Source organism: Candoia aspera, chromosome 11, assembly GCF_035149785.1.
Source record: "Candoia aspera isolate rCanAsp1 chromosome 11, rCanAsp1.hap2, whole genome shotgun sequence".
NCBI lineage: Eukaryota > Metazoa > Chordata > Lepidosauria > Squamata > Boidae > Candoia > Candoia aspera.
In genome coordinates, this window is record NC_086163.1 from 13,892,536 (window position 1) to 13,903,948 (window position 11,413).

The following is an 11,413-nucleotide window of genomic DNA, read 5'->3' on the forward strand; positions in this document are numbered from 1 at the left end:
TGAGTGTCAATGGTCCATAGAAGTCCTACCCTTTATCAATCCTCATCTGGTTCCAGCTATTCCGTCAGAGTCCTGGAGAAAGAGAAGAGAGATGAGAAATTGGGACACTCCATGGAGTTAGCTGAGCTGGGAGTTAGTTGTTTGGTCTCAATTCCTGAGCTCCTTTCTACTGCAACTGATCGATACAAGATTTGAGGGGAAGGGTAATATTAGGAAATAGCTCTATTGGATCTTTTCTCACTTGACCAGGCACCCCCTCTTTTTGGTAGGAAGGCAGGATATGTCTTCCTTCACTGAAGTAGAAGTCCATTTCACAAGCCTTTCATGGCAAAAAAAGAGGCTTTTCATACATACCTTCCAACCTACCCATCTGTATCTGAGGGTAAGTATTACTTTAATCCATAAAGCATTGAAATTTCAGATTTTCAGGGTAGAACTGGTTTGATGGACTTGTTAATTGGTTTGAAAGCTTTTCTTCATGGCAAAAAACAGGGGAGACATTCTTTAAATAAAAAAGGATTTAGCCTGAAAATAGAAAAAGAGAAACAGCTGCTTAGGGGAAAAAAAATCCCTGCAGCAAGATCTGACAAAATCTTTTGGGTCTTTGCCAAATCCCTCCTTTCTTACTCTCTTCAGAGTATTATTTGCTTTCTGGTGCAGGAGCCAACCAACTTACATAACGTGGGTGGAAGGACTGAGTTGTAACAAGATTTAAGAAAGTGCACAAAGCAGTGTGTTAGTTAGTCTTGGCTGTCAAGAGAGATGGAACGACTGAATCCACGCAGCATTCTGGTGACCGGGTCCAACCGGGGACTTGGCTTGGAGCTGGTCAGGCAGCTGGTGGGGAAGAGCAACCCCCCACAATGGATCTTTGCCACTTGCCGGGACCCAGCTGGACCCCGTGCCCAGGTAAGGCCTGGGGTTCCTTCAGCCCTCTGTGGGGAGAACAAGGACGTTTTCCCGAATGGCAGTTAGCGTGTGTCCTAGGTGGTCATGATGGAGGCATGACTGGGTGAGGCATGATGGAGATTGAAACAAAAGAAAAGAAAAGATTATTAAATGAAAATTAGTTATATTTGAAATATTTTCATGATGCTTTTCTTTGCAGAATTAGGGAGAGATGAATAGTGTTGAGGCTAATTTCTCCAATCAGTTAACTGGAAGATCATTACAAAGGTTGAAAGGTGAAAGGTGAAAGGTCCCCTGTGCAAGCACCGAGTCATGTCTGACCCTCTGGGGGGACGTCGCTCTCATGACGTTTTCTTGGCAGACTATAGAGTGGGGTGGTTTGCCATTGCCTTCCCCAGTCGTCCACTTGCCCAGCAAGCTGGGCGCTCATTTCACCAACCTCAGAAGGATGGAAGGCTGAGTTGAGCTGAGCCGGCCACCCGAGAATCCAGCTTCCACTGGGATCGAACTTGGGTCATTGGGAGAGTTTTCCGTTGCAATACTGCCTCCTACCACTCTGCGCCACACAACCATACAAAGGTTACCTATTTTAAAACCCCGAGATATGAAGAATCCAAGTTAAGTAATCACTTTGTCACAGGATTAGAAAGGCTACTCTGGTTGAAATATATATTTAAAAAGGTAGAGGAGAAACACTGTTGATCCTTATCCAAGGCATCATCAATGTTTATTGACTTTAGAATAATACTTTCCATACATCTGGGTAAGAGGTGTTTTAAGACAGGTCTGTGTCCAATGGAGAAATATTCCAGATTTGATTAATCAAAGTTTTTCACAACTGTGCTAGGACTCCCCGTGGAGAGAAAAATCAGTCACAAGAATAAAAGTAAAAAAAAAAAGCCTTTAAATGTTCTGAGCATTAGACCAGCTTTATTCCTTAAGTCTTCCTTGCTTCCAGCAGGCAAAGCATGAAATTACTGATGTTTCTCCCAGTATTTTCTATTTCTTCTAGCCTGGTCTAGCATTCCTCATGATATTTTCTTCAGCTAAATTGTTTGCTAGTCTCAGTATTCTTTAGCACAGTCCTCTTTTTGGAGTGTATCCTCAAACGGTATAGCTCATGGTATCATTGGGTTGCATAAGCATCTTCAGTATTACAAGATAAAATCCCTAAAGGGGATAGAAAACTGTTCTGGTATGAAATTTGCTCTCTAATTGCCCACTCCTTTCCTGACTCTAATGCCGCTGCTTCCAGTAATTTCCTCTGTGCCCAGTGACTTCCTCCAGATTTTGCACATGGAAAAGATGTAGTAAGACACGAAAAAAGATGTAGTGGAAACATATTTTGCCATGGTTAGCTGTAAGGGGGAAGGCACTAAGTTTGTGGATTTCCTTTCTTTCAGGACCTGAAGAATTTGGCTGCTGAACACCCACAAATTGTGATCCTCTCACTGGGTATGTGTCCTGAAAAGCCCTTTGGTTCTTCTTTTGCTGGGAGGGAAAAGAGCTGAAATTCAGCACCATAGTAGATTGTGCCAGCGAGGCGTTAATTCCATGCATGCATGTTGGAGCAGGCAAACATTGCCTTGCACTATAATTGACAATTAAGGCAGTTTTGACAGAATTGCAAAAATGGATTCCAGAAACAGTTGGATCTGCTACCAAACAAAGGAACATTCTGCTAGGCAGATGCATTGGAAGGTTAATATCCAAGCAGTAAGTCTGATGATTTCTTGTGACTTCTCTCTCACTGCCTGTCTCAAAGTTACAAGTTGGCAGCAAAGCTTGGAGTGTTATTGGGAGCCATCCCTACCCAAAGTTTCCATGTGAGTTTGGTAGTTTGCATAACTAATGAGAATGAGGATCTGTCTGGCTGTACCAATCAGCGTTTGGCTTAGAGAGGATATTGTATGCAGCTCTTGGTTACTAATGCAATGTGCTCAGAACTCTTGTTTTTCAGTCATTCAGTCACATTGACTCACCTAACTGGCTGAACATCATTGGCGTATCACCTATTTCTTTTTATTACTATTACTATTACTATTACTATTATTATTATTCAACTTTATTCTATTTTCAAGATAAAAAGGTAAAAGCTAACAAGAAGTAATAATTAAGGCAGAATGTAAAAAAGAACAGTGTGGGAAAAAACGGAACAAAGTCAAAAATGCAGAAAAAGAAAGAAAAAGAAATACAGAAAAAGAATGACTCCTTACTTTCTTTGCAACAGATATATGTATACATTTACATTAAACTCTGACTCTGAGTTTACAGCACAGCTTTCATTATTTCTATTGTCCAATGGACAGGGTATCACCTATTTCATGTCAGGTCCTCCTTGTGACATCAGTGATAGCATCTAGCTTCCTTGTCTTCTGTTGATCTCTCTTTTCCATTGCCTTTTGATTATTCCAAGCTTTGGGATTTTCCTCAAAGACTCTTCCCTTTGCATTATGTGTCCTACATGCTTAAGCTTTAGCTTCTTGATTAGTATAGGTAGTCCTCGCTTAATGACCACAATTAAGACTGGAATTTCAGTTGCTAAGCAAAGCGGTCATTAAGCAAATCTAACCTGATTTTACAAGCTTTTTTGGGCCAGTTGTTAAGCAACTCACTGCCGGCATTAAGTGAACCACATAGTCATTAAGCAAATCATGCAGTTCCCAATTGATTTTGCTTGCCAGAAGCCAGCCAGGAAGGTCAAAATGGCGATCATGTGACCACGGAATGCTGCAACAGTCATAAATGTAAACCGGTTGCCAAGCGCCCAAATCACGATCACATGACAACGGAGACACTGCAACAGTCATAAGCGTGAGAACTGGTTGTAAGTCAGTTTTTTCAGCTCCATTGTATGTCTGAATTGTCACTAAACAAATGGTTGTTAAGTGAGGACTACCTGTACATCCAGTGAGCATGGTTTAAACTAATCTTGTATTAAAAGACATATACTTCTTGGAGTTCAGGCAAGGTGCTCTCAACAATATTCTCACCAACACACCTGCGTGATTGCTGGAAAGACAGTGTTGTCGTCAGTGTAATGTCTTTCCACGTTAATATTTTGCCAAGGTCTGTCATAGTCTTCCCCAGAGCAGCAGACATCTCTTTATAGTCATAGCTACAGTCAGCATCTCTGTGGATTTTTGTGCCCAGGAAGATAAAGTGACTTCTTCACCTATCTGGACTGAGTTAGCATTGCCCCTTGACACAATCTTAGGGTTTTCTTAATACTGAGCAGGAAACAGGTTTGAATTACCTTCGAGAGGGGATTCCCAAAGTCTTCCTTACTTCCAGACATCAGAGTAGTCTCAGCAGCATATCTGAGATTGCTGATGTCTCTTCCAGCAATTTTAATTCCAATTCCTCTTGCTTCTAGTCCAGCATTTCCCATGATATGTTTTGCATTTAAGACAGTACATATCCTCAGAGCAGTCCAGTTCAGCATACGAATCCTTTTGTCAGCACCAGTTCATTCAAGCTTTCACACAATCACAGTCAGGAGGCCAGAATCCATTAACGGTTTTAATGAAGCGAAATGACCTGCACAAAGGTAAAGCTGCGAAGGGAGAGTGCCCGCTCAAACTTACATTTAAAACCACATTCCCTTAACTGGTTCCCTTTCCCACAAAAGTATGTCACCCCCTCCCCATCCAGGTGGTCTTTCTGGTGTATCTCAGCCAATTGGCCTTGATGTCTGCCATCATAAATGTGTAGCCATAATAATACAAATCACACTCCGACTTCACACGCCCTCCCACCCAGCGACAGAGAGTCTACACCATTGATAAGGAAATGATGGAAGATGCTCCGATAAGGGGTTCTGTGAATCTTGTGATGGGGGGATCGGATACCTTCAGCAGGTGAATGCAGTGGTCTGGTCAAGTAATGTTTTTAAGTCTGTGCATAGCATATTGTGGTCCATAGTCCAAAGTCACAGGATAATCAAGAAAGCACAAATAAATACCCTTTTTGGATTTTCTTGCCTTTTCCGTTATCGTTGGACATGAGCAGTGTGATTTCTGGTGTCTCTGATCGGCTTGCGCTACCAGGAATTCCAGTCCTATATTGTTGAAGTCCGGACTGTAGAAGCTTGAGGATTATTTTACTAGCACATGAGATAAATGCATGGTTTGGTAGGCTGAGCGTCCTTTAGGTCTGGCTTTTTCACACTGAAATAAAAATTAATCTTTTCCAGTCCTCTTGCTCATGCTGCATTTTCCATGCCTATTTACAGGCTGGGAACAGGATTTTAATAGCATCATCCTGCAGACTTTTAAACCATTCCACAGGTATTTCGTCACTTTCTACAGCCTTTGGTTAGCAATTGGTCTGGTTCTCATACCGCAATAAGGCATGCTTGTTTAATAACGATTTATTAGCTAACCACAATTTGATGGGTTTGCATGATATGCTAAGCTGTACAGACATTAATAGATTCAGGCACACAAAACAGAAACCCAATCAACCCTACAGATTTTTTTCTTGTGTTTCTGCACTTTTTTAGTTTTTTTCTTTCTTTGTAGTTTTTCATTTTTTGTAGTTTATTCTTTTCTTGAAACTTAATAAAATTTACGATTAAAAATTTAAAAAATAATGATTTATTGGCTAACCACAATTTGATGGGTTTACATGATATGCTAAGCTGTACAAACATTAATAGATTCAGGCACACAGACAGAAACCCAATCAACCCTACTATTGTTTTCTGTGTCAGAGGAATCTCATCAGGTTAAGTTTGCTCCCCTCCAAAAAAAAAAAAAATGGCTTAAGTAAATCATGGCTTCATGCAATGCTTCATCCCATCCATAGTTTAATAAAAGGTATGAACTCAGATACTGTCTTGTCTTTATTGGCTTCATGAAGAAGCCCTGCATATTTCAAAACCATCAGTAGACCAGGAGAAGGAGAAGGAGAAGGAGAAGCAATATCAACAAAATACTGGTAAATTTGTTGGACAATGGTGTGGTATGCAAAGCCAGATATGGAATAATATACCTTTGTTTTTTCTGCTGTAGACACATCTGATCCATCCAGTGTTAAGGCTGCTGCAGCCAGAGTTACAGAATACCTGAAAGGGGCTGGATTGAACCTGCTGATTAATAATGCAGGGATTGTAAATATGACCAGCTTGGAGACTGAAACTCCAGAGAGCATGTCCGAGACCTACAAAATCAATGTGATTGGGCCCATGATTGTTACCCAGGTAAGGATAGTTTGTGGTCTTTCTTCTTTGTGTAGAAAGAATAGCTATTTGAATGCAAGAGTTCCACAGAACAGATGTTGGCTTGTTAGGATTTTTTTGGTCTAAAGAACTCCAGGCTGGTGCTGAACTTTCCCCAGAGAACTCCCTGAGACACTTTTGTCCATTCCCTCCCTCTTAGTCCAAGCACCTACCTCGCAGATTTGTGGTTGTAAGAATGAATCCTGAGCAGCTTGAATTCTTTAAAAATGGGATAGCAAGACATGAATAAAAATGTTGCTTGGTAGCTGCACAGACTATGATAAATTGTGCATATAAAAAGGATGGGAAAATTGTGTTGATTTAAACAGGGATGTAAGTGGGTTCCTTCTGACTAGACTACAGCAGAATTCTGACATTTCCTGGTAAGCAGTTGGGAACTCTTTGGGGCCTTTTCACTGGGAACTTATATTGATTGGGAGATGTCCCAGACCTCCTCTCAGTAGGTTAGGGCGCCCTTCATTTTTTCCTTTCATCCTCCAGGCGTTCCTACCCTTGCTGAGGAAAGCGTCTCAAGAAAGTTCCCAGAAAGGCATGAGCTGCAGCAAAGCAGCCATCATCAACATTTCCAGTGAAGCAGGCTCCATCACAAATGTCCTTGAATGGCAGCGGGGCCACGTGATTGCTTATCGTTGTAGTAAGGTACAGATGAACCCATGATCAAAGAATGGAAGGATTGGTTTTGCTGTTATCATAAGTATGAGAAGAGCAAATCTGAATTTTATATCCACCTTCCCACCATAACTGGTCAATGTTGTTCCATCAGAAACCTCTTTGCCCAGAATTAATGAGTTGATGACTTACTGCTGAATAAGATTGGGACAAGCCATTGAAACCAGGAGGATTTGCTTTTTTATTAGTGTTGCTATAAATTCAATACCGTGTCTATTGAGTTTCACCCTACAGCAATGTTTCTCAACCTTGGCAGCTTGTCCACAGATGTCTGGACTTCAACCCCCAGAATTCCCCAGCCAGCAGTCTGGGAGTTGAAGTCCACAAAATCTAGCCTCTGGATTTCTGCTCATCAACATCATAACCACCCAGAGAGGGCTAATAAACCTCAACCCATCAGAAATAGATGCTGGCCTCACCTGCACCCAAAGTGAAGACTCCTTTTGTGATGCCAATCATTCATGAAGTTGGAAGGGATCTAAGAGGCCATTTACTAAATACATTGTAAGCAAATCATCTTTATGGGGCACTTCCATGCCATCTTCTTTCCACTCCCCAGTCACTTAACCTGTTATGTCCATGTGAAAGAGAAAATACAGTTGGTGTATGTGTGGAAGAGAAGACTGGATGTAAACCAGCTAGAAATTTTTCCAACAAGAAAGAAGTGATACCCAGTCCCTTGCTTCTTAAAGGATATCACTGGATCATAATTCATCCCCCAGGCCAAATGAACACATCTCCAAACCAGGAAATAAAAAAGAGAAAAATCATTATTATGGCTTATGATGGTTTCCCTCCTTCAGAACGGTGAAAATTGGGTAACAAATCCAGTGACAGAGATTAGTAGATACTTTGAATATTTTCTAAGATGTCAAGGTAAAAGCAAAATATTTGAAAATTTCTATCAATAGATGCTGCCTTCAATCAAAAATAAGAACATTTAATTTCCTTCCTTCCTTCCTTCCTTCCTTCCTTCCTTCCTTCCTTCCTTCCTTCCTTCCTTCCATCTGCCAAGGAGCAGATGGTCTGGTCATTTGCGATACCTCTTCAGACTCCATTAGAGACAGGCAAGCATTTGGGCATGAGAGTACCTCCAGATGTGCTATCAAATATGACCTTTAGGGTAGCCATGAGCTTTCCCACCAGAACATGCTCCTTCAAATAAGGGCAGAGAACATGCACTTAGTAGATTTTGAACAGATTTTTTTTTCTTTCTGTCAACACTGAATCACAACCAATAGGATTAGGGGAGGGGAGGAAGTGAGACATACCTGGAAGAACAGAGCAGGAGGAAATGATAGGACATTTTTACCAATACAACCCATGAATGTTCTGGTCTTCTGCAGGCCTTGGGTAACATATTGCCCAAGGCAGCCTTTTAGCTACAGAAGCCACCTTTGAATGGGCTGGCATCTTAGAGCACTCAGATGAACCTTTTATTTATCTTCCCCTTCCCTGTCTCCCTCACAGTCTGCTCTGAATATGCTCACTCGATGCCAGTCCTTGCATCTTGCCAAAGATGAGATCCTGTGCATTGCATTGCATCCTGGATGGGTGCAGACTGACATGGGAAGTAAAATGGTAAGTGAATTGGAGAACAAAAACAAATTTTATACAGCAGACAAAAAATTAGGTCAGACAAAATTTGGTAGATTAGGAATGGAATGTTCCAAAGAACTCCAGACCATGCTGAATCTTCTGCATCATGCCATTCCAAAGATGGTCCAGCAGTTTCTAGAAGTAATTTCTCTGAACAATTCCAGCAGATGTAGTTTGAGTTTTTCTTGGAACAGTCTGGTCCTAAACCAGGCTTTGTCTAAATATGTACCAAATACCATGAAACACTTCCAGTTTGGAAGATTTACTTCCAGAAACAGCCAGATTGACCAATCTCAGAGAAGGTTCAGTATGGACCTGAAGGAATCTGAACATTCCTGAGATCACCAGAATGTTACATTCTTGGATCAACAACTTCTCTACATCTCTATCTGTGAATTTATTTTCTTATGTTAGCTGCTATTGGACTGATTTTTTTATATTGTAAAAAGTACAAAGAATATATAGGATGTCTCTCATGAAGTGGGTAGAAACCTAAGGATTGTGTTTGTGGAACACACTGAACCAAAAACTAGTCATGTGAAACTGAGCCTCTTGGATTCTGTAAACTCCAAGTGGTTCTTTATGATGCAGTGGGCATTTCCCTTAAATTGGGTCAATCGGGTCAAGATTGGTTAAGGTTAGGGTTATGAGGGTGACATGTAAGCATAACTGTTAATATGCTGGTGGTCATTCTCAAAAGCTAATGAACAGGACTCTCCTTTCTAAAACCTAGTTGATGTTACCTTAGTTTTTAGACTTTTTTCACTATGAACTTCCTTCATCCCTTGCCTATTCTTTTTCCAGGGAACACCCCCACTGACAATAGAGCAGAGTTTGCAAGCCATCCTGCACACACTTGCCCGTCTCTCTGAGAAAAATGATGGCACGTTTGTCAACTGGGAAGGGAATCTCGTTCCCTGGTAAGACAACCAAGGGTCTGCTTCTCTGCACTGCAGGACAACGTTCTCATCAAAGGCAATGCAGCTTTCTATCTTCAGTGCTACATATATCCTGTTCTGCTGCAATGTGCTCCAACTCTCACTTGCTTCAGCTGCTCTATATGATACCTATAAAATCTTGCTCAGCCAGGCTCTTTCAGGCTGCAGGTCTGTTTGGATGCAGAATGGTGCCAGTGGCACTCAGGATACGTCTGGGTGCCACTGGCAACATTCTGCAACACAATCGTTTCTTTCTATACTGTCTTGCAAGCCGAAGAGAATTTTTTTTCCAGATCTCTAGAATCTAAACCATACACTTTAGCCCAAGTAGGTGACCTCCTTTTCTCCAACTCCACATCTGGGGAAGTGGGTCTTGACTTGGACTGCAGGTTCTGTTGCAAAAAGGTCACCTGGAACTTTTTATACTTCCAATGTATTGTTCTATTTTTGTTAAGATTATATTGCATGACTTAAAATAAAAATGATTAAAAATCTCTCTTTTGTTAAGTCATTAAGAATCATTGGCCAAGGAAGGAAGCAACCAGTGGTGGCCTTAAAGTTTGAGATACTGGGCAAGGGAGTCATTGGGGGTCCCCGTGAAAGACCGAGATTTATAACCTATGAGCAACTTATGGCTTCCAATGCATCTGATTCTTCTCTAAATGTTCTCAATTCATCACATAAATGAAAGGAAACAATAAAAAGTTCTCTTCTTGAATAAACAAGCAAGCTGCTCTACCCTTTCCCCACTCTGAGTATCTGGAAGAAGCTAGCTGGGGAAGCCTCTCATTTTTGGTCACTGGATACGTTGCTTCATCTTCATTGTGAATCCCATTTTCTCTAAGTGAACCAGCTTCAATCAACTGTCCTTTCCCAGATGTGTTGGCCAGACTGCTGAGTCTGAAGTTCATGCATCATGGAGTCCCATCAGGATGACGTAGCTACATTGCATCACTCCCTCGTTCAGGGCTACACTCATGCTGATCAAGTTCGTACCTCAACTGCATCTTTAGTCTCTTCATGAGAAGTTACGTTTCCCCTTCTTGACGTTCTCAAGGACCAACGTGTCAGGATTTAGAGCGAAGAACCACGCAGAGACTGGAAGATCAAGCTCTCCTGTTTATTGTTCTGCTACACAAGACAAAATCCTGCCAAACTGAAAAGGCACTAGCAAATCCTACTATAAAACACCAGAAAGCTAAGGCAGTTAGCTTGGAAACCAAAGAGATTCAGTACTGCACATGCACTTTTCTCCCTGGAGAGGGCCCCCCTCCTCTTCACCAGCAATCTCCATAACACAACGCTCCTAACTGAGTTATGGAAGACAGCTTGGCTGCTTGTTTGCCTCTGATTCTCTTGTTGCCCTTACTTTCCTTTTTGTTGCCTTCTTTGCTCCCCCAGATTGAGAGTGACATTATGCCCTTTGAGTATTTTGAAAAAGAGAAATAGTTCTGGGGGATTTGAAAGCCTACACCAGTATAATCTGCCTGGTTTAGCTACTGAAAGGAGGCACATCAGACAACATCACACAGACAGAGAATGCTCAAAAAGAGAACATCTATCTATATCTATCTATCTATCTATCTATCTATCTATCTATCTATCTATCTATCTATCAAATTTGTCACCACCCATCTCCTCCCACCAGAGGGACTCTCTATTTAGATAACAAATACTTAACTTTTCATACTTTATACACATCCACAATGATAATTACACATACATGTGTCTTTGTTATTCATTTACATTCATGCAGATTCTATGAAGTTGCACAGAGCAACCTCTGTTCTTTCATAAAGAAGAGTATCAGACATAGTAAACAGCAACAAGATCAGTGGCCTTTGAGCTTTCACCTTCATAAATTCTTGGTGTAAGCTTACACAATACTAACAATAGCAGGTGTGCCCTGGCAAATATGAAGACATAATTGGTTTTAGGGCTATGTGTCTATACCTGCTCTTAATGCATAGACAGGATTGAGTTGATTTTCCATCCTCTGAGCTTCAAGAAGAAGGAGAGTTCAAAAGAGGTGAAGCAAGAATCACTCTGGGTGGGC

The 11,413-nt window shown here is 41.3% G+C and overlaps 1 protein-coding gene across 1 annotated transcript; it reads left to right on the forward strand.

Annotated features, from left to right (window-relative positions):
* Positions 1–707: 707 nt before the first annotated feature.
* On the forward strand, positions 708–9,552 carry LOC134504157 (C-signal-like). Its single transcript, XM_063313216.1, has 6 exons — positions 708–909; positions 2,313–2,364; positions 5,925–6,112; positions 6,632–6,790; positions 8,291–8,401; positions 9,224–9,552. Exons 1-6 carry the CDS (start codon positions 763–765, stop codon positions 9,341–9,343), a joined length of 777 nt encoding a protein of 258 aa, XP_063169286.1. The 5' UTR covers positions 708–762; the 3' UTR covers positions 9,344–9,552.
* The last annotated feature ends 1,861 nt before the right edge of the window (positions 9,553–11,413 follow it).